The 25,042-nt window shown below is 35.7% G+C and overlaps 1 protein-coding gene across 5 annotated transcripts in view; it reads left to right on the top strand.

The window, feature by feature from the left end:
* The window catches only part of LOC115447750 (protein bunched, class 2/F/G isoform), a 267,023-nt gene that overhangs the window by 98,148 nt on the left and 143,833 nt on the right, over positions 1–25,042 (top strand). For 4 of the 5 annotated variants that reach the window (XM_030174960.2, XM_030174959.2, XM_030174957.2 and 1 more), the window contains one exon: positions 7,172–7,306. The exons of the other annotated variant lie outside the window; for it this stretch is intronic. In XM_030174960.2, the coding sequence (XP_030030820.2) occupies positions 7,172–7,306 (135 nt within the window). The remainder of the gene's footprint in view (positions 1–7,171; positions 7,307–25,042) is intronic. 5 annotated transcript variants of the gene reach the window in all.

Here is a 25,042-nt window from a genome sequence, read left to right as displayed (position 1 = left end):
CCAAGCAAGCTGTGTTATAATGTAAGTATATGTATCTAAATCCTCTCCAAAACTCAAATAAGGTATGATATTGCTAACTGGACGGTAGACTGTCACGCTGATAGCTCTGGCATTTAAGTATTTTTTACTATCCAAATGTATTCCGCGAGTCTTGTTTGTATATTAGTGTGCATAAATATATTATGATTTCCTATTCACAAATTTAAAATATATTTTAAAATAAATTTTTGTTATATCTAATCGCCTTGACATTTGTAAAGGCGTAAGTTTATAAGTCGTCATTGTTTGAACAAACAATATATTTTTTTTTATACAATGTTAAATAAGTATCGTATGATCACCTCTTTAATCGTGTACCTAAGCTACTTGTCTGTGAAATTAATGAGATCCTGGCGCAAGTCTCACTTGAGACAAAAATATTCTGCGCCAATTGCACTTCTGTTCAACCCTTCGAGAATACAATCGTGAGCTAGTTTGTTTTATAGTATACAGTATTATATCAAATGCGTACCAACATTAAAACTTTGTTCGAAGAGTTTCGATAAAAGTTTATTCGCGTGCCAACACGGAAAGCGCTCGTTTGGCGCGATGACTCACTCAAACACAACTCTATTCTAATGGCGAACCCGATCGTGTCACCGTGAACATGCACTAACAGAAAGGTTAATTTTGATATTGTTTATATTAACTAACTCTATTGTTCGAGAGAAAGGATTCCTTCGGCGATGTCTGGCTTTTTTTCAAACGACTTGCGGTCATGTTGTGCTCCGTATATGGAAGTGGAGATAGCTTTAAATGGCACCGTGGCGGGACTTTCCAATTATTTTTTCGTTGTTTAAATATTAAATAAGACATTTACTTCCCTGAAGTTAAATAATCATTTCAATAATTTTGTACATTATTGGTCGCTTGGTGGTTATACCACTCAGAGGTGTCTGTTGAAGTTAAACACATTTACCGAAAATACAGATATGCAATCATCATTACAAGCTTTCACACTAATTATATTTTAATAGGATTCGATAGATTTGTAAATGGAATATTTTTTTTATTCAATTATTATATTATTTTCATTAGATATTTAATCATGAACATAGTATATGTATAGACTTTTGTATTTCTAATTTATTTAATATACTAGCTTTTGCCCGCGGCTCCGCCCGCGTTATAAAGTTTTTCAGGCTAAAGTTTTCCGTTATAAAAGTAGTAGTTTCCCGGAAGCCTCTCAAACTGTCTCCATACCAAATTTCATCTTAATACGTTGGGTAGTTTTTGAGTTTAACACGTTCAGGCAGACAGATGCAGCGGGGCACTTTGTTTTATAATATATTTTTTAGTACTTTTTAAGAGGAATAATCCCGTCATACATCATTGTTGCATAACTTTAATCGTTTACGCAGCGCACGCAACGGAAGCTCTCAAAACTAATAATTTTTCCCCGTTTTTGCAACATGTTTCATTACTGCTCCGCTCCGATTGGTCATAGCGTGATGATATATAGCCTATAGCACTCCAGGAACAAAGGGCTATCCAACACAAAAAGATTTTTTCAGTTCAAACACGGTAGTTCCTGAGATTAGCCATTACTGCTCCGCTCCTATTAGTCATAGCGTGATGATATATAGCCTATAGCACTCCAGGAACAAAGTGCTATCCAACACAAAAATATTTTTTCAGTTCGATCTGATAGTTCCTGAGATTAGCCATTACTGCTCCGCTCCTATTGGTCATAGCGTGATGATATATACCCCATAGTACTCCACGAACAAAGAACTATCCAACACAAAAATATTTTTTCAGTTTGAACCGGTAGTTCCTGAGATTAGCCATTACTGCTCCGCTCCTATTAGTCATAGCGTGATGATATATAGCCTATAGCACTACACTAATAAAGAGCTATCCAACACAAAAAGAATTTTTCAGTTCGAACCGGTAGTTCCTGAGATTAGTCATTACTGTTCCGCTCCTATTGGTCATAGCGTGATGATATATAGCCTATAGCACTCCACGAACAAAGGGCTATCCAACACAAAAAGAATTTTTCAGTTTGGACCGGTAGTTCCTGAGATTAGCCATTACTGCCCCGCTCCTATTGGGTATAGCGTGATGATATATAGCCTATAGCACTCCACGAACAAAGGGCTATCCAACGCAAAAAGAATTTTTCAATTTGGACTGGTAGTTCCTGAGATTAGCGCGTTCAAACAAACAAACAAACAAACAAACAAACAAACAAACTCTTCAGCTTTATATAATAGTATATATTAAAGTTGTTAATATAATAACTAACTGGTAAATAAACAACGCTCGTTATATTTGTGACCGCGACCTGTTGCAATCATTTTGTCGATAATGAAACCTTATTAACCTCTGGTGCAGCCTCGACGTCATCAAAACATGTAAATAACGTTTTTATAACATAATGTTTAAAATTAACAGCGTTACGTGATGGATGTAGAATTACTCATTCCATCTAACGTCATTCGTAACTTCGCAGATAATGCAGACTTTTAATCGATTTTATAGCAACCAATGTCTCGTGGAAGATGTATCAAAGTCGATCAATCCGGGTTCAAGCTTAGTAGATAGGTAGAATAAGGTAGATCCGAGAAACGCCGGCGTTCGTAATGCATGGTAGATAGTTTTTCTGAGGTGTAATAGTGACCCTTGCTTGTTTCATGATAAGTATCGCGATATTTCGAATAAAGCCTTAAACAGCGATGTTTGCAACTTGACTCTACCACAGAACTATAAATGAATACGTAATATGAGATAAACATTTACCAAAAATATTATTAAACTTTTCGAAAAATATTAAACAGTGTACGCGCAGTTACCTTAAATATTGAAGAACGCTGTGTCAGGAAAAAAACGGCACTGACATAATGTTAAAAATATATATATATAGTTACGTTATACATACGTTAAAAGGCTGTTATAAATAGCTCGACAAAAAATTGGCAAAGTATTTTGGTTACATTTCATAATTTGCTATGCAATCGCCGCGTGGGCCACGTCGTCGCCTGGGTTTTGTAACTTTTAATGTTATACAAAAAGGCTGTTTTGAGTTAAAAATAGTACTATCATCTTACAGTGACATACATCTTACAGCCCTTGTCGCCATACTATTACACACAATTATTCTTGAAAATAATGCTTAAACATTATTTCCAAGAATATTTATTTACAACCTACAGGAGCTTACAGAAGTGGCCCACAGGTATATTGAAACCAAGTATTCAATGCCTACTTTGTCTGAACAACAACGCTTTAGTACTGTTAGCAAAATTTATGGTGTTATATACGTGTATAAATAAATAAATAAAGGTATTGTCTTAATGGGCTGAAAATACATTAAAATATGTAATTGGAAACACTCTATTTTGTTGACCCAATCTATGCACCAGTCTGAAAGTAAAATATTCATTGTCATTGTTTGATTGAACTTTGGCTAAAATAAACCAATTCAAATTCGTCTAGTGCAAATGTAATATGGACTTGCATCGAGAGCCGTTGCGCCATGCCCAGAATAGCCGTTAAGGACCGTCACAAGCCTTTTAATCGTGTACAAAATATAACTGGTACCCTTGCAACGCAGCAGTTATATTAACATTATAGAATCTGAGATCCTTCACGCATATTTTGTACGAAGGTTTTACGCATACGTGACGTCAACAGCGCAACATTTTGCATAACAGATAACAGCTAATTGCTCGTCGATATGAAGTTCACGGCATCATTATTTTAATTCCGCATGGATAAACAGAGATATGCGTCAATATTACATGTTGCAGTATACGTAATATAACATAATAAATATACAATAGGGCAAAAGTCATTTTATATAAAACAGAACCCTTGATTTCGATGTTTAAAACGCGGAAGTACGTGTAGTTTTCGGGCACTTTGAGACATTATCATTTTGGCTTATTCGTTACCATCCAAAGCATTATTATTGAAGTAATGTGAGACCTCACCATGGTTAATGGGCTTCAAGAGTTTCATGAAAGTACTTTGTTGTGTGGGGTGTGACTAAACGTTTACACTTCATACGGCACTTGAAAATATCATTTTACTCATGAGAGCTCGAGCGCACATCAAATATTTAAACTTTAAGAGAGCTTTTATCGCCTTAAGGTAATTTGTACAAGCTCTACAGTATTCCATACCGAAGACATTTTCAGCAATGATCGTACGTTATAAGGCATTATTTTCCAAGATTCATGTTAAATTCTTTAGGAAAATTCGGTGTTAGTGGATGTAAGTGACATAATAGTATCGGGGACATATTTTGACCGGTACTACTTACAGTCCATAAGGTTTTTATCAATGCTAAAGTAATGTTGTAGACTTTTTACAATAAGTAGGCAAACGTCTGGCCTCAATTTGCCTGATGGCAAGTGACGGTAATGCAATGCAGTATGCGGCCTACCAGAAACGTGTCTTGCATCTCAAAGAGTTCAAGATTCAATTTATCCGGCAGGTTATTTTTTAATATAGCAACCAAGTTGATCAGTATTATACCAATAACATAAAATTTGTAGAGCTTCACGCAAATAAATGGCAAAAACATAAACCGATAGAATTCGTACACAAAAAGTTATAGAAAAACACGTTTGTTCTAACCTACATAGCATCGGTCTATTTTTCAAGTGGCCACTATAAGACCGTTCAAAGCGAGTCGGGCGCTGTTAACGATCATATTTTTGTTCATTCACACTTCCGCCAAACGTGACCTCAGGCCGAGTGACGACATTCGACCTTCACCTTTATAGAGTTATACATTTTGCGGAAATTTACATTCCGTAAACGTTTTTGAGGTAATATTTAACTGTTATGTTAAACGGCGAAACTCGTGCGGAAATATCGTTTTTATTGCTATATAAAGATTTATAAAATGTGGAAATAGCAGCAGCGGGCTGGCATTATGAATCGGTGATGTCCTGGGCTTGATTCTTGCTACCCAATGGTTTAGAGCGTTTAGATTGAAAGGCAATTAATGACGTGTTGCGTTTCTCTGCTTATTTAGATTTGACTTGATAGCTCACGTGAACTTTATATAGGAATTCATTAAATTTCATTAATCGATACCCACAATTTATGATGCAAGTAATATTTAAATTGCACTGTTTGTTTTGTGCTTATTAAGAACTTTTAATATTCAAAATATATAAATACTTGTAGCTTGCGTAGCAATGTCAGCAAGTCAAAACGGCTCATCTGATTCTAAAGAATAAATAATGATCATTTTACCTGGTATATCCATTAATAAGTACGGATTAATCTGACATCAAACGCGATGTTTCACACGCACATAATAGCTTACGCCGTCACGTAAGGCACTCGTTACTTCTCCATGTTACGTAGTACTTACAAAAATAATACCCGTTAACCGACATTCTACATTGTTATTGTTTATTCGAAAACTTTTCTGTCGCATGAATGAGCTTTAATATTGCGCGTTACGACATTACTGTCTGACGTCACTCAAACTTACTATATTGTGTATCCCTATTTTATTATAAACGCGAAAGTACCTTTGTCTGTCTGACTGTTACGCTTTTATGGCTAAACCAATTAACCAATTTAGATAAAATTAGACTTACGAATAGTTTGAAACTCTGGGAAGGATGTAAACTGCTTTTTATCTTGGAAGAATATATAGTGGGGTTTTTATCCACGAAAAACTTTACCACGCGTGCGGAACCGCAAGCAAAAGCTCTTAGCCTATAGGTTGTCTTTTATTGTAGTGAGTCTGCAGTAACTACGCTGTAAGTGATGGTAAGTATTCACTGTGCAGGCTTAATATAATACGAGCTAAAGAAGCCGATATGCCACGTACTATATTATTATGTGCTTCGGCTAACCTCAGAACAAGTCATTATGACAAGTTCTTCGTGAAGGATCGGCAATTATCGTAAAATTGAAAATTTAATCTGATTATCGTAATATCATATCGGTATTTGTAGAACAATAAGTAGCCTTGAGGTTGGCGACGCGTCGGCTGTCGTTCCGGCGCGGCGCCCCGCGACCCGTGCGCTGTGCCTGTACCCACCGCGCACTCGTTCCATTCATACGCCGCGTGCGTTCTGTCCGACATCACTCTTGGCTGACGTGGAGGGCGACGCTAATAAACCATTCTCGCCTAATGTTGGCAGCGAGACTCGATATCACTTCTTTCCTTATTTTTTAACTTCCCCGATACTGCTTTTTAATTGATGATTGCTAAGTCAAATGACTTAACAAGCAGCCTCGCCTAAAGGTTAATGCTACGAATTTCCATCACGAGTAGCAACCAAACAGAACTATAAATTTCAGAGTATTACTGCATGACATCGCACTGCGTTCGGCACTACAAAAATATTAGGTGTTAAATCTCATAATGCTCGATAATTGCATTGGCTACACTGTCATTTACACAGGAACATATAAAATTTGCATATTATACTACATTACAGCTGCTTGATACATTGTACATATCCAGAGAGGTTTCACATACAAGAAACCCACTGCTTAGGTTGTCATTTTATTCGATATCGTTGTTCACACGTTAGGCCTCACTGATTTATGTCATTAATACATCCGTCATGTTTCTTTGTTCATGTTTGATTAATTGTTATTACATCAGAAAAACAAGGTAATATTGTCTACAGTTAACGTGATAAGTTACTGTGTCCTTCTGTTTGTACCTGTTACTTCATGTATGAATGTGTGATGGCTACTGATCAATGAAGAGTACAAATGGAATGCTTGCTTGCCAATAACTTGACTGACACTCCAGTTGCCTTGCCACTAACTTAAACACCGCTTATGTATATCTTCACCCCGCTGAGAATGCTCTGCTTCGCTCGGCTGTACGTAGACTGTTGTAACGAAAACTATACAGACAGCATAATCGGACAATCTGTATTGTTACACTTAGCGGGATACCATCGATACTGAGTTTCGTACTGAAATAACACTAGATTAGATTACTGAACAAAAACGTTAGATTAGTAACGACGATAGCTAATATCGATTCTAGCACAAAATTAGCTTCGGCTTAACTGTTCCAAACGTCTCTTAGAATCAATCCTGCCTTAAAGCATGAAATAATTGAGTATAATGTTTTGGAGCAGTTAGGTGTCGAGATGGTGGCTAGGGCTGTGGTGACGTGGTAATGTGTCGGCAGCATCAGCGGGCTGGCGCTGGCACTGGGCGGCAGCGGCACCGGCAGCCCGTCGGCCGCGGCGGAGTCCCGCGACAACACCACCGCCTCGTCCCGCGCGCCGTCGCCGCCGCCCGCCGACAGGCAGCAACACTCCAGGTAGATGCGCTCCACGCTCGGAACGTTTGGCTTCCCCGGCTATGCCTGTTTTTTCACCTTGACGTCGGAAACTGGCTTTCAATATAACGCGACGAAAAATATCATTATTAATCGAAATCACTTTCCGCGCTAATTACATTGTATTGAAGCCAATGTTCCGCATGTCAATTTGATATCGGTGTTGGTTTATTTTATGATTTTATTTTTTGTGGGTCTCGGTAATTGTTTTTATTGTCTTTTAGAACGCCATATAACGTTCCTAGTATGTGTGCATGCTTGCCTGCTCGAGTGTTTTTAGTCCCATTGTGTTTTGTAATAGAATTTTTTGTATGTACGTTTTTTTAGTATTGTGATTTGTGACATGCGTGAAACTTGTTTGTGTGTCTATACTCTGTGGTCGGTAAAGGTGTACGATTTTTTCTGTTAAGAGTCGTATGTGTTACGTCCACGCGTTTTTATTTCCACCCACAATACATTTGATTGTGAAGCTAATTGTTCTGTTTAGCAGTTGGCATCGAAGACGTTATAAATAATTTAGAAAGGGCATCAAGTGTAACGATTGCTTTAAACGCAATGCCTTTTATCTCCCCCATGGCGAGGGAATGACGTCATTGCTGTAATAAATAGCCGATGATAGTGGTAATTTACTGCAATAACTCTACATACCTGATTTAAATCCGAAGAAAATTAAAGGATATTCAAATTATTTGCTTACATGCCTGTCAGTTTAAATTATCCTATTGTTCGTGGACTGCAAACATAAAACTTGTTAACGAAGTGAATTGAATCATGACCACTTTAGCAAAGAATTTATTCTCCAAAATCGAAACAAAATTACGTTGATTATGATCCTTGTCCCAAGAAAATTGATTGATAATTACATGTTATTTAACTTACATTACGGACAGGTAGAGTGTAAAAGCCACTTTGAACGGTCATGATATTACATATTGATAGGGAAAAACTGTTCCACCTAGTATTTCTTTAGCAAAAGGCAAGCAAACGAGCAAGTTGGGCCACCTGATGGTAAGTGATCGCCGAGTCGAACATCACCACTGCTAGAGCAATGATAGACCCATTGCTGATCATTAAGGTAAGGTTTTGGCATGGTGGGTACAGGTGATTTGCTGGGCCTCTGGTAATTTTAGTATATATGTGATCAATGATGTCTTACAGTTAACACGAATACAAAACTACGGTTTTTAGCTGCTCATAACCGCAGTTGCAAATTATTCCAGAATCTAACTAAATGTTAATGTTTGCCAGAAACATGGTGTCACATATTTCTAAATGACACATCTGGAAAGTTAGGGAACAAATTCTTCTCAATAACGCTTCAACATTTAAAAATGGTTTGCAACACGTCGTGTATCTGAACGAGCCTTAAGGTTGTGATACCGAAACGCGCACATACATCATACATATCACTTTGAACAACACATAATTTAGGAGCACAAGTCGGCTTACGTCATGCTCCCAGAATAGACGGTGGCTGCTTTCAAAGTAGTTATTGTAGATTTTTTACTGACAGGTTATTGACTTGTGTATTTAGATGTCATGGCAAGGGTACGCTCGCGGCAGGGTTGCCGATGATTTATGCACAGTCACATTATTATTTATTATGAGAGTTATAAGACATGAGACCTGTTACGTCACCGATTTGTCTCAAAACACACAAAATATTTTGCCAAACTTTGCTGGTAGGAGGGTTTTAAAGTATTTTGTAGTGCAATATTGAATGAATACTTGATCGTAGACAATTAATAACAATAATAATCGTGGTTAATCAGTTCTGTTTATTTTAGCTGGTTGCCCAGAAGTCGTGACAAGTATAATATTATATTGTCATATTGAAGCTGCTACGGCTTGACTTATTATGTTTAAAATTTCCGGGTTTACTCATATTTTCTCACGTCATAAGATGCGTGTACTCCTTTGTCATGATTTAGAGTCTTTGTTATGTATCACGATTACGTCGTTACGATTGCCCGAATCTGATAACGTCCCTCTTCATAGGCCTTGTTTTGTTTTATCATAAGTCTGACTTCGCGTGTAATTGGTTGGCTAACTATTGCTGTGACATTTTATTTAGTATGTATTTGGGTGATGGGTCTTAGTTAGCATCAGGAGATCCACTTATTCTTGCGCTGAAAATAAAAGACAATAGTTAAGACAGTATATTACTTTTTACTAAATTTCACATATAATATTTTGGATTCTTAAATAACATAATATTTCAAATCCTATTGTAACACATGTGGCAACCCAGAAGTGAACGCACAACACATTATAAAAAATGGCGGCATTTACACCAACGCGAACATAAAATATGATCAAAGTGATGATGTGTGTCTTCAGGTGAAACGCAGTAAAAATACCATTTAAACCAGCTTTTATGATTATGACATTATACTTTATTACTTTCACGCAGATTAAGATTTTAAAAACGTATTGATACCAACAACCAAGCCTAGAGTTCTCTTTCTTTTTGTAAGCAACCTATAATATGGCTTGCTTCGGGGCATTGGACTCTTTATTCATAAATAAATGTTAAAAAATCTTATTGAATGAATTCTTGCTGTCATGAAAGTCGTAACCCCTAGGATTCTAGATAGAAAAAATGTTACGGCGTTTTTCCGAGCAGCACCCTCTTTATGACCCGAATGACTCCTACGTCCTCGTTCAACACGCACCAGTTAAATGCTTTATACTATTACTACGGTAATAAGTATTATTTATTTATTATTTCGGGGAGAAAAGTATGTACTTGAGTTATCATTAGAATATTTTTGGAACTTGAGTTCGTCCCAGATTATGTTCCTTTAAAAATTCGTTTCCTGTTTCAAGTCCCCATGTTTTCTTTCAAGTGTTCTTTTTAAAATAATTGGAATGTGTCATTCCATACCTGATTCTAGTTACAACATTGCGATCAACATCTAACATAGATTATAGCTCCTCTTGTACAAAACGATTACGTACAATGACGAAACTGTGTAAAAATATGGCAATACTTGATTAGATATTACATTACGCGATTAATGAATCGGGAGTGGTTACTGTTGAAGCGGTCGGACTTTCTATTACGAGAGGTTAATTGATTTTGCGTGTACACGGATTTGTCAATACAAACATCATTTCCTTTACTCGCGTTAGCAAATATTGGAATTTGAATCCTTTGGTCTATCTCAGTGCATCCCACACATTCTTACAAACCCCTTTTCACCACCTCGGTCCTTAACTAGTTAAGGAAGACCAAGTGAGTGAATGTTATGTAATTAAAACAAAAATAAATATTAACCGTTAGATTAGTTTAAAATGCCCCTTTGAGACATGCCCAAACCTGAGCTAAGCTAGAACATGCTCTTATTGCATTCATATCTTCGTAATTTTCTAAACTCTATTAGTGGGTATACACTTCTCGCTACGGCTTGGAGAATGGACGCGCTGTGGCGTGTATTTCCATAAAACCTTTAGTAGGTTACACGCTATACAAAACGTAACAATTCATTTCTGGGATCTCGTGCATGCTGGGTGTATACCTCGTTTTTATAAATAAAATTTCATTCACAATATGTAAATGAGAGTTATTTTATTGTTTGACTTTAAATACAACTATGTTTTCTGTGTCAATTTATTTCTAGACACGACGGATCTCTCAAATTTATTTAAATGATAAAACTAGAAAGTCTTTTGAATGAAATTAAAGTGAAATACTTATTGTAATAAAGAAACATTATGCGTTGTTTATATCGCTCACATAGACAGCTTAGAAGAAATCGGATATAAAAAGTGTTTGCTTCGATTGGCACTGGTTCATACGATTAGCTTCATTGGTATATACACATCAAGTTAATATTCGATCTTATTTTTAATACCTAGTTATTTTTGAAAATAAGTTATAACTGTGTAATAGCGTCCAGTTTGAAACAACATAATGCTATAATGATAATAATACTTTTTATATTAAATAACAGGACCGAACTTTGTGTTACGTTTTGGCAAGTAATTCAACATAATTGTTTGGTGTTTAATGTGATGGATTCTGCTTAAACCGCATTTTTTGTGTTCACGCAAAAACTTTAATGTTTCCATTGCATGCATTATTTGCTTGTAATAATTAATTCCACAAAAAAAAGTTGTTTGTGTTAATTTTAATATTGCTAAGTTTTGAGGCAAATCTAAATAGGATTCAATTTGGGTAAAAAACTAAATTTGCATCTATTTAGACGCTATAGTGTAATGGGTGCTCGGTTGAAAATAACAGATATTCAACATGATGAACTTCAGAACAATATTGTAAAGTTTATTAATTGGAATTAAAATTGTGAGGAATATGAAAAATATGAAAATAAGTAATAGACTTATTGACTTCTACAAAGTCGATCTCGTTTACATCTCACCGATCACCGCCATAGACATTGTATCTCCGCGCACGTCCTTCAGAAAGCGGTTAGCCGTTAGAGCATGATCGACCACTAGTATTGTTTACTTTCCACTCGAAACCGCAATAAACGCTTTACTGTACAGTGCATAATGTTTACACTTTGCCACGGTGTTTCCACACAGTGTAATCATAGCATTAAGGTCTCGCCACACTACCGTGTTACTAACTGATGTTCGCCTGTTATACAAAAATAATGTATCGGATTATGTTCGCCATAATATTCGTTGTCAAGAATAACAGCATTAATAAACACAAAGACATCTATAAAGAAACCGTCCTGTGCGGGCGATATGCACCCGAGCTGCTTTTCAACAACGTTACTCGGGCGAGGAACAGTTGTTGATAAAGCACGATATCAACTTTATCACCAGTAACCGTGATGACACTACTATGTAAAACTATGTTTTGGTCGCGTAATGCTGGTGTAATGTTGTCGAGTAGGTCGCGGGTGTTGTCGCGGCGGTGTGCGCGGCGCTCGTTGAGCTAAGTGTACAATTACACCGGCGTTAATACGGCAGCGGAGAGCTCTCTAAACCGCGCGCACATCGCCACTTTAATATTGAAATACGTTTACGCTCAGTGTAAGAGAGGGCCAGACCTAGCTTTTGTACGTTGTTGTTTGTTTCAAATTTGTGCAAACGAATAAGTGTAGCAGTATCATATAAGTTCATATTGTCTATAACCATGACTAGTTAATTATTAAGACCAAAAAAGAACAAACCACCAATATGGATTAAAAATGGCCCAGAAACATCCCCAAACAAAATACTAAACTCAAGGAAACATAACAAGTTTTTAAAGTTTATTTGACGCTTCATTTAATAGTAGGATACTTGTGGGATAGTAAAATGTAATTGTTACGCAAACATTTTAGAAATGAAATGTGAAATCTATTGGATTTCAATATTATTTCAAGAAGTAATTATTACATATTTTGTAAAAGAAAAACAACTCAATTTTAATAAGCTATCGTTATTCAAATAAAATATATAAATTAAAATGTTAAACAATAAACATGACTAAAATTAATAGAGCAAAAATATTACCCAAGTGTTGCCTGAAAAATATTGTCACTTACTACGACAAATGATAAACTACCGCGTATTGCAATGTGTTAAAAAGAAAACAACTATTTAAATATAAAACGTGGTAATTAAACTGACCGCGCAATAAACAACAAATATCTTTTAGTGGTAACATTTCGGATTAATAGATAATAAAAGTTTCACAAACGTTCAATGACATTGCGTGTAAATTGGACGTCTGGCATCAACAAGGACACTACCAAATTAATATTAAAAGATGCCAGTGTGAAAGAACTTATGACACTAAAGTGTAGTCGAAAAATTGTATTTAATCAGGGGAAATTTGAGGCTTATTGTGTTGTAGTCATTTTGTAATTGTATATATCTAGAACTGTTACAAATCTATATCTATATTAAAACGCTTAAAGTTTTTGTTTGTTTGAACACGCTCATCTCTGGAACTGTTGGGCCGATACTGAAAATTCATTCATTTATAGGAAGTGTATTATTCCTCAGTGCTATGTTTTTTATTCGAGATTGGACATATAGCGGGCAGATCCACGAACAGAGGCTACAAAATAGCTATAACTATACTTAAAGCGTTATCTATGGTTAATTCATTTTCATGTGCAATTCACCACTAGACTAAACTTTTCTTTATTTAAAACTAGAAAATTAACAGTCCATTTCGTAGCCTTGTGATATTTATAAACAACATTTATTTTAATACCAATTTAATCCCCACGTGGGTGGACACGACAACCTTTACTAGTTTAACCTTACGGGTTTACGTCATCCACTAGATAATCTATTATATAAGCCAACCCTACGCAAAAACTACAGCCTTGAGATTGTTATCGTAAACTGGACTTTTGGGGGAAAGGAAGCCAAAAGTTACTGACACCCATGACGTGAAATATATATTTTCATATTAGATTTTGACGTAGCGTGTGAATCCTTGATTAGTTGCTTTTGTTTTTTTTTTATTTATATGATAACTTTTACAGATCCCATGATTTAATTGGGAAGCGTAATTATATATAAGGTTTTTTTTAATTCTATATAAATGATGTGTTTCCGAATAAAAAAAACTCATCTCCATAGCCAGATCAGAGAATCGATAAAGGTATCATAGTCTATAAGTACCCACGCTTCTAAATCTATTTATTCAAATTAATCAATATAAACGACAATGTATCCATTGTATTGTTGGCACTAAAATAAGATGGAAGCCTAGTAGGTACCTATATGTTTCACTGTTGAATTCACAGCTACTAAGTTGACACATGTTCAGCTCATTGACACAACACCCCTTAGCTATTTACACGCTCCACTCGCCACCCCGACGGGGTTGGATATATTGAATAGGCCAGCGTCGGGAGTGGCTGCCGTCGGCTCAACCCTGACGCTGGAGGGGAATTAAACAGGTGTATGCCTACACAAATGGAATACACGCAAACAGTTTGGCGGCGACGAGTGGATTGCGAATTTGTGAAGTGGGAATGCGCGACAACAATAGTACTTTACATATAAACAGAAACGGGAGGTAGTCACCTGATGGCAAATGATATTGTCGACTTTAAGAAAAAAATCTGTATTTTAATCTGAACGAGATAATGAATAGTGCTCCTCCAACAAGTGTAAAATAAAGGAGGCAACAACTGCCACTTGACGTCCGATACTATGAGGCAGCACCAGCATCTGGATCGAATGTATCGGCTCATTCATGCTGTAAACAAGGCTGGTCATGGTAATTTTACAATTCTAGAAAATACTTGCTTTTACGATAAAAATAACACAAAAAACAGATGGTAGGTGTTCGCCCGATAGTGAGGGTGCCTACGAACACACCTGAAACGCCCCGGGCGATTATAGCAAGTAATTATATTTTTTGCTACGTGTTTGACGTCCTCAAGCCGTATTTGAATGTCTTTAATTTCCTATTTCCGTCTGGTCATTCAATCTGATTTTATATCGATTATTAATTTAGCCTTTGAAATTATAATTAAATTGTTAGTCGATAAGATTTCAAATTAATGTGGTCGTACATTTTACTTTCGTTTCCTACGTGAAAATCTATATATAATGTTATGAATGTAAATATAATATGTTTGTATGATACGCAGAATGAATGAAATAATTAATTACTATTTTTATATATTATGTAGCCGTGATGATTACCACTAAACTAACGTCTTGCTGCCTTCGCAAGTAACAATAAATCCCAAAGACAATGTTATTCGTACATTAAATTCTATGTAAATAATTCATTTAGAAAGAAGATCTAATTGCGGCGCACCTTTTGCAATTACCGAAGCCGTTAAGAGCCTCCACCTCATACCCGTTATAATCTGCCCAACAACCGCCAACCATAACTGGGTTCGATGCCCGGCGAAAGCATCGCCGTGACCTCATGGATTTGCTATTCGCAATTCATCATTTGGTACAATGTCGTACTCGCGTCCATTGTAATTGTGCACGCCATTTTGGTTCTCATTACTGTTGGGTAAAGAAGGTACTCGCTTGTACTGTCGTTTCAGCCATGTTAGCGCGTCAAACGGTCTTCGTGAAGCCATACGTGGATTAGCAATGATTTGAACAGAATTTCTTGATTTTGTTATTGATGTTGAGAGACGCAGGATTTTCGATGATGTCTAAGCATCAAATCTGTCCACATAACTAAACCACCGCCAGGAACTGTAGTACGGTAACAAATATGGCATACATACACAAACACACACACATTTCCAGTTATCAAACACCACTTACGTGAATATCCGACCCGATTTCCATTGCAATCAATATTACACATTACTAGATACAATGCAAACTACATTCGAGTAATACAGGAAGCTGTGATCTCATTCCCGCCACTCACCATTATTATCTTACTTTCATACCGGTCTATTGCCGTCATCCTTGCCCTTAGCAACAACGCATTAACGTCACCGCACACGACATTGAAACCTATCCCGAGTGGTTGCAACCACAGCCGTGAGATGCGTCTGCGCACCGAACCGTGCAAGGACTCGCGGTGACGTCATGTACACTCACCGTCGCGATCCCGCTGCAAAAATGCGCCTTTCTCCTAACTAAAAGGGGTGATATTCCCGCGTACGTCACTAGGCCACGTAATCCGGCATTTGCGGTTAGCCTCACCACGACAGTACCGACGTTAATAATATGCTGCTGTCGATTCATGATGAACTGCTAATCGATGCCTTCGATATTAAATGGGAACCAATTTGCACCACAAAAGACCACCATTTGCTATTTGCGGAATTGGTCGTGTTTTGAAATTGTTGTTATTTAAATAAAGTACAAACGTGGCATGTAATTATACAGGTTGTATAAATAACACCGATTAGCGGAGAGATATTAATTTATGTATTACCGGTGCAGGTATAAGAATTAGACTTTGAAAAGTATGTCTTAAACTATGTCTAATTTATTTTGAGTTTAACTCTATTGGATAAAATGTCAATCAATTATAAAATAAACATGTAGTATTAGGTATATATGTATCAGCTGTCTCGAGGATTAAATAATGAATATTATGACACAAACCAAAAAATTATATCGGCCAACACCTTAAGACATACACGTTTTACATCTCTATTTTCAATAAACATGCTTTTATTTCCCGTCCTATTACTTAGTGTTTATTTTCCATCGTTTAGCAGCACCATGTATATTCTCTGGTGTAACTGCAGCGATGATGTCACCTTATTAGTTGGTTTCTGTAGTCGACTGGCATTCGCGTGGATTAGATGTTATACAACTAATCCGCTTGGCGATTAGCATAACACACGTTTTGCTTTCTATGTGTACTGCACTCTGCATCAGTACACTAGCTCTTTTATTTTCAATTTTGTTCGAGAATTAGATTTAATGTACCGCTGCTATATACGCAAAAATTTTGGCGGTATACAATAGCACAGGATTTGACTTACTAGTGTACAAATTAAACGATAACTCTAACATATTTATAACAATATGGAACGCACTTACAATATCGTCCAGTTTATACCATGCATTGAGCCAATCAAATTAACGGGTCTGGGACTCTGGTAAAAATAATAAAAATAAATTATATTATTTTATCCCTGAACAATTCTGTTTTGTAAAGCAATTAATCATCCGCAATTCCCGCATCATTTTATGTTTCATATATTAATTTAATTACAATCATGACCTATATAGCTGATACGTTTTCCGGTTTTCTTCGAGCGCGTTGCCTTGATGTGCTCGCCCAAAGGTCTCGAGGTTCGTGTATCGATCAACAATCGCTGACTTTCTTATGAATGAAAACGAACACATAATTTTATATGAATATCTAGTATTATTGTTTTTTTTTTGAGCTACTCAATGTATTGTAGCACCTGTTATAAGTTCATAAATAAGTTAGAAAAAGTTAAATCAATACTAGGAACGAATTAATTTAACAGTTAAGTTACAGGTAACTTGAATCCAATCGAATCTTACGAATTATACAAGACGTTTTTAGTTACTAACATTATGAGTGACATAAAACTATTAGAATAGTTATTGACGTAATAAATCTTTCAGAACACAAACCCGGTCCAATGGCTGCAGCTCAGCCGTACATAACACAATGACACGTTTATTAATCTGAAAGTTAATGTTTTATCATTCATCAGTTACGTGTATCAAGTGGCTAACTGACCTTGCGTCAGTATTCGTAACAGTGACACCGATGTGCAGGGCGCGCCTTGTCTTTGATCTGATTGTGCAAAACATCGCTCTTAAAATGTCGCTGCTTTGTATTTAACTATCAAATCATGCACTTATTTCACATTACAATGACATTCTTTTTTTCAATTAGATTTTTATTCTCAGCACAGCCATAAATGTGTTTTAAATCTTATTTATAGTCAATATTTCAGTATGACCTGGTGGCACAGGTGGGCTGCTGTCGATCAGCTCATTTACTTTTTGCATATTAATTACGACGGTTGCCGTCTCGAGGCCGGTGTTTTTACACTTTCGCATTATCTAGCATTGAATTTTTTCTCCCCGCGGTCTAATGAATTGGAATACAAGCATCATTTTAAACCCGTTGAACACAAAATGGGGGCGTGACTTTGCCTCTTGTGCCAAAGATTTGCGACACACTTGCCAAGTTTCTACGACGATGATCGCCTCACACCGGAATGCGTGAGGAGTATGTGTACCATATCTAATATTATCTAATTCAAATACTTGTGCAATTGATAATTGCTAGTATTCTTTAATGTTTAGAGCCGCGTCAATAGCCGCTTGTGTGGGTGGTATGCTCTAGTCATCGATGTACCGACCCACGCGCGTAATCAATTACATGAGATTAGAGATCATTATAGTTTTATTTATGCGCGTATTTACGTCTAAATCTTCCATTGTTCCAGTAGATGTAAAAAGCTTCACCAGTCTCTTTACAATCCAGCTGTCTCATACTTGTCTGAATCGTTCACTTGTTCATCTTATTTAAATATTTCATTCTGAGAAATGTCTGTTTTAAAGCTGAATGTAAATTTTTCTTTGTCTTCATTTCATTATTCTTCGTCACTATTTCTTAAAAGTATTTGAATTTTAAACCTCACACAATATTTAATAATATTGAACTGAGATCATTGTCTCCTTAAATAAATACTTTGTAAAGTTGCTTGGAGTACTTCTTATAACAATTATTTTAGGATGTTTACAGATTTCAATATCAATTTGCCTTAAACGATTTTGCTAACTGTTTCAGCAAAATTCAACAATGTCTCAATAACTTTTGTTTTAATAAGCGTGGAGCGATATGGTTTTATCTTAGTTTATTAACCAGCTTTTACTACATTTTTATGACAGTGTGAGCAAACAAAACACCTCACGCGGTGAGGTCGTCGCTCCGTATGCATCGGTTTTGACGCGAAGTTTCATTTTTGTCACTGGTTCTTACTTCAACTTGTTCCGGCGACGAGATATCACAAAGCGACTGACTTTCTTCGCTCATTAACATAGTAGTTTTCCAACGATTAATCATGTTTTATTTCTTATTAACATAATAAAAATGCGAGAGCAATTGGAGCGTTAAGTTTGTTCAATAAAAGTAATTTCTTTTGAAAATTTGTCATGCATGAAGATCAAAAATATTAAAAAACCTGTACCTCTCTTGTACAAACTTTTGCAGGCCAACATAATGAAATTAATGGACACAAAAACCGCATAAAAAATAAAACGATACCGAGAAGATAATATTAAATCCGCGATACACTACGGTGACACCAATACAAAGTCCATCGGTCGTTAATTTGCAGACCGCGTGTCTACAGTACCGATAAAACTAATTTTATTAGCGCTAAAAGAGATTTTTTTAAATAACCATATATGAAACCCAATAACAGTTTTTGAAAAGTTTTTTATTACAATAATCCGATTATCTATTTCATTTATAAGTCATTTCGCTTTCTCGGTGCCCCATCTTAGTACACAAAAACATTGATTGTTTATGTTATACGGAATAACAATAATACTTGGCCATTGCCATCGTAGCTATTTCATTAAATAGCTATGATGTTTCGCGCCTAATAACCATGCAGTTTTAGCGGACAAAGTATGAAAATGTAGACAGTAGTATCGTGCTTATTTGCAAAATTTACATTTTCTGTAAATTTATATTATTATTGTATATCGTTATGTCGATACTCCAATAAAAATATATATATGTTAACTTTATCTTTTATAATATTGGTTTACCCAACCTGTGAGTCGAAATACAATAATATGTATTTATCTCTAATTGCATGTTCTTACGAAAACCATATTTTCATGCCCTGTTCACTTACAAAATGTTGGTACACAACATACTAAGTCACTTTACACAACGCGAGTCATGTTGCCTGGTTGATTATATCTCACATCTTAGATAGAAAGAATTATAAAAATCCGATTAAAAATATATTAATTAAAAGGCTTAACATGACAGGTAAATAATACACGTTTTCCGCAGTGACGTCATCACTTTGACAATCCGTGCATATTTTGGAAACAACGTGATGTCACTCTTACTGATATCAATATAATATTTAAACTAATTCTGCTTTATTTTTCGATATTTTTTTGCGTTTTATTTGTCTGTTGTTGCAAATAATATCATAGAAATTCAGGCCTAGCTAACTACGGTATTGTGATAAATTCACGCGCATGGCACGCGCATTGAGATTGACGCTCGGGAGCCTGGTCGGGACGCGAGTTGATTATTCAACGGTTTCAATTAAACGCGTGTTAACATTGACCCGAGACACAAATAGTCTGGACATGTGTTTGTACGCGATCATGGCTGATGTCTAACACATGGACTGCTGTTTTTATACTTTAGACGCATGTCACTATTGTGATGCATTTCTTTAGGTTTTTTAGTGGTACGTATAGTTAAATGAAGCGTTGGCGCGATGTAAATCGTATGGATTTTTTTGTTGTCACTCACCATAGGATCTACATAACGTAATATGGTTGTACTTTTTTGCAAAGCAGCTGCGCACTCAAAGCAAAAATCGTATGTAAACTAAACTTTATCGGCTTCATTAATTAAAACATTTTAAAAGTAAATGGAAGGAATACTTTATTAAGGATGACAGAAAACAACTCCTAAATATGGCTTCCTAGTGATCGTTATTCTTTTACATAAAATACTGCAATCACTTTCGATTACTCTTTATTCTGGCACTTGCAGTCAGTCTGATTTGCATTTTTAAAGTGATCACCATGAGCATCTCCAACTTTAAATGATTACTTATTGAAACACATTGAATAGTTTCGATACTCATAGATCCGATATAGGAACTCAAGCGCCAACCACTTACGCTCACATAAAACTGCCAACAGATTCTGCGAATCGCGCGCGTTTACAGAATATTTTTATTGCGTTGTTTTGATCGCGTTAACCCATTTTTAATGTTGACAATTAGATGTTGAACATGTCGCCTAGCTGAAATATTATTATACAACCAGTTGGCTATGCCGAAACTCAACACCGAGCAAAGAAATTCTATAATGTAGGAAAAATATAAGAATATATAAATAATTAATTTAGTGATAATGTCATATTAATTTAAATTAAACCGCATCAGAACGCGCGTATAAGTTGGATATTGTGAAATGGTATAATAAAGTATATATTTAATTTTGCTTTTTACTTTTACATACAAATTGTGATACAAATAAGAGATAATATTTTGCTCTCTTTGTATACACTATAAATGCATGCATCTCTTAGCGTTATTATGCTTCGATTTTCGCAATAGCCACTCAGCTTACTAGAAGATGCCTTCATTGCGTCATTAGATACTCGACATAATATAAGAGTGGCGTTGGCACCGAAAAATAAATAATGCTGGCAATATTTTATGTCGGAACGAATACGTAATTATTTTATTGCTGTGAGGAAAACACCGGGTGATTCAACGTGTATATAATTGTATGGATCGCATTATATTTTGATACGCAACTTGTATTCGACCTTATATTTCAAAATTTGTCATTTGCAATTTGTCTTTTAATTTATGAAACGTTAGCTGCCAAGATTCTATATTTTGTTACATTTTCTAGTAGTATTTATGGCGCGGCACTTGCGTATCTAATACGGATTACGTTTTATGGGGATGCGATTTCATTTTTGAAAAACAATGACTACTATTGAAAAATATTGCCGTTGGCTCAAAGACCAAGTCTCGTTAAATGCTTGGATCAAGAATGGAATATAGAGATTAATAACTTACGTCAGAGACAAGATTGTCATATAAACATTGCCTGTGCTAGTTAATTCCGTTTCTAGAGTGTTCCACCGGCGGCCGCCAAGAGCGTCGACATCCCGACTAATAATTGATTTGTATCTGCTTTCAATGGCTTCAATGGGATGCCGTCATCCAGAACACATCCATTCAATAGCGTCGTGCATTCGCTGTGGGTTGAACCGCGCGTAATGTCTGGTACCGTTACCTGTCAGTGTGTGTTTTTATACTCATCGCGTAGATTATATCATGCCCATAGACCGGCTATCGAATGAGGACGTTTTGTTCGTGAGTCCCTCCATGATCATTCACAATATCTTAAGAAATATGGAGGTCCTTTAGACCTTCGAAAATAAATTAGAGATTGTAGAGGGGATGTTAGTCTTCAAAATTGTCTCACTAGACTACATAGTAGTTCCCAGTTGGGTCGTACCCTACTTTATACAAAGTTAGCTGGTAGGCGGTTTAACATTTAAACTAAATACATATAAAACTATGGCGCATTAGCAAGTTTATTTGGTACCGTTATCATCAATGTGATGTATATCTGATAAACTCTGGTGGATGCCACTTGTAACGGTGTACTCTCGCACACTGGTGTCCGTGACACACCATGGCGTCGGGGCATCCTGCTTAGGATGAGGCATGGGAAGGCGTGTCGTATGAATACACTCAACAGCTATTATATACTTTGTCTTTTAAAATTTAGGCTTTTCACAAAAGTTACCAAAACCTGATTGAAAAATGTATGAATTTTACATGTTGTTGTCTGCTGCTTTTGCTACATTATTATGGTTTAATTGCTTGTGTAAATTTTTTAAAATTTTATATAGTAACCTAAAATTGCCAAGATGCTGTACTGGGAGGTGCGTTATGTATTTATGCCGTAAATGTGAGCGAATCTCAATGTGGGCGAAAAATAAATCGGTTCGAAATCTCAGAAATAAATTCATTTATTTTCGAAACATCATATATGTGAGATGATTTAATAATCAAATTCGATACAGACGTGTGTAGGCGAAATGAATATGTTCCTGTCTATGTTTATGTAGAATAACAAATAATTTAATATAAATAATGTTATACAATTCTGGGAAATATTTAAAGATAACATTTGTGTATTGAATTTTTCCTGAAGTATCAATGAAAATGTATACATTATTATATTTATGAAACAGAAGTGCGTGAAATAGTAATGGGCGAATGTAAACTTACCTTTTGCAAGCGATACAAAGGTCTCAAACTACTGAGCGTAATTGAAAGTTTGTTACGTTAAATTTAATTATAATAACTAATAAACTTAGTACTAACCTATGGAGATTGAAAAGATAATTTTGTATCAGTGCTACCGGTGGGTTAATTGCGAATTGACGGAAATGTAAAACGTTAACGGTTAATGATTAACAGCGGTTATTAACTGAACGTTTGTAATCAGGAAAGCGGCATTTATTTTATATACGTAATTTCGTAACAACTCGTTTACTACGACACGATAAACGTAATGTACGGATTGACAACTTTGTGTTAATTAAGCCCTACGGTTACATTATCAATATTATATTTTATATAGTAAACCCAAGAGCAACTAAGCAGCTTTATAACATGGATGGGTTGTTCGGCCGTTATTGTAGAGTAAAATGTAGCGAAGTAACTACATAGCTGTAGGATTCAAATAATAAATACGTAAGTCTACTAATGGTCCACAACTACTGTCTCTTCTTAAAAGCAATGTGCTGTACAATTCGTTTGTCGTTGTAAATAGTTGAGCATTGACGATAAGGTATCATGTAGTAAAAATAATGAAATACTATACGTGAAATGAAAAATACGGATAAATTCAGAGAATGTTTTTTTATCATTCAGCACTTGTTTTACATGAGTTGACATAAGACATTTATGTTTTTAATTTTTAAATTATATTCGAACAAGAGGTTCTACAACATATCCTCCCTTAATAAATTAAAAACATAAAATAACAACACAGTAAAATACAGTTTCTTATAAAACTAATATATAACTATGTATTAACTCATACCCATGCCTTTCATGCATTTGATATGCTTTATTGGACACAATGGCTTTGTCAGCAAATCTGCAGGTAGCTCATCTGTAGGCATATACATTAATTCTACAACCTTGTCATTAACTTTTCCCTAACAAAATGAAACTTTACATTAATGTGCTTAGTCCTATTGTGATGGACTGGATTCAATGCAAGTTTTGCGCACTTTGACTATCAGAGAAAATAACAACATTTGGTGATTTACCAGTTACTTCAGTGACAAAACGTTTTATAAAACAAGCTTCTTTAGTGGCTGAAGTTAAAGCCATGTATTCGGCTTCTGCCGAAGATAAAGCAATAGTAGGCTGCTTCCGTGATTCCCAAGATATTGGACCACATGCGAACTCGAAATAAAATCCAGTGTATGAACGTCGATCAACTGGACAATTTGCCCAATCTGCATCTGCATAAGCTTGTAGTTTAAAATCTTCCACTTTCCTATAAGTTATACCAACATCTTTAGTGGCACTCAAATAGCGAAGACACCGCTTAGCAGCACGCCAGTGACTCTGATCGTTGTTTGTATTAAATTGGCTCAAATAGCTTACTGTATAAGCTATATCTGGTCTCGTGTTAACAGCCAAAAACATGAGAGATCCAATTAGAGCTTGATATGAATCATTAGACTCACCTGTACCAGGTTCTAATTTCTTTAATGCAAGTGGTGTTGAAATACCTTTGCAATCTTGCATATCATATTTCTTCAACAACTTTTCTATATATGTTCTTTGATATAATTTTATAGAATTTTCTTGCGAACATATATTTATTCCCGTAAAGAAATTAATTATACCTAAATCTTTTGTTGTAAAATATTTTCCAAAATCACATTTGAACTTCTCAAACGTCACATTGTCTTTATAAATAACAACAATGTCATCTACATAAACGGCCAGTATTAAACAGTTTTTATTCGAAATCTTTTGGTAAAAACACAAGGTTCAGAAGGAGTTTGAATAAATCCAATAGCCAACAAAGTTTGTTTTAACTTTGTATTCCAGGCTCTTGGTGCCTGTTTCAGACCATACAAAGATTTTCTTAATAAACAGACTTTATTCTCATCACCTCTACGAACAAAACCTTCAGGTTGTGTCATATATACTTCCTCTTCCAAGTCACCATTAAAAAGGCTGTGTCGACATCCATATGCCGAACTTTGTACCCTTCTTGCACTGCTAAAGCTAGTAGGGTTCGCAGTGATGAGTTGCGTATAACCGGTGAAAAGGTTTCATGGTAATCTACACCTTCTATTTGTGTGAATCCCTTGGCAACTAATCTAGCCTTGTACTTCACTACGTTACCATCAGCATCTCGTATTAGCTTATAAACCCATTTACATGGAATGCAGGATTTATGACTTGGTTTATTTACCAAAATCCAAGTTTCCTTTTTTAATAAGGAATTATATTCTTCCTTCATTGAAGAGATCCAATT

The sequence above is a fragment of the Manduca sexta genome, chromosome 25, assembly GCF_014839805.1.
Source record: "Manduca sexta isolate Smith_Timp_Sample1 chromosome 25, JHU_Msex_v1.0, whole genome shotgun sequence".
NCBI lineage: Eukaryota > Metazoa > Arthropoda > Insecta > Lepidoptera > Sphingidae > Manduca > Manduca sexta.
The sequence above is the reverse complement of the archived record's forward strand: the minus strand, read 5'-3'. Positions and strand labels throughout refer to the sequence as shown.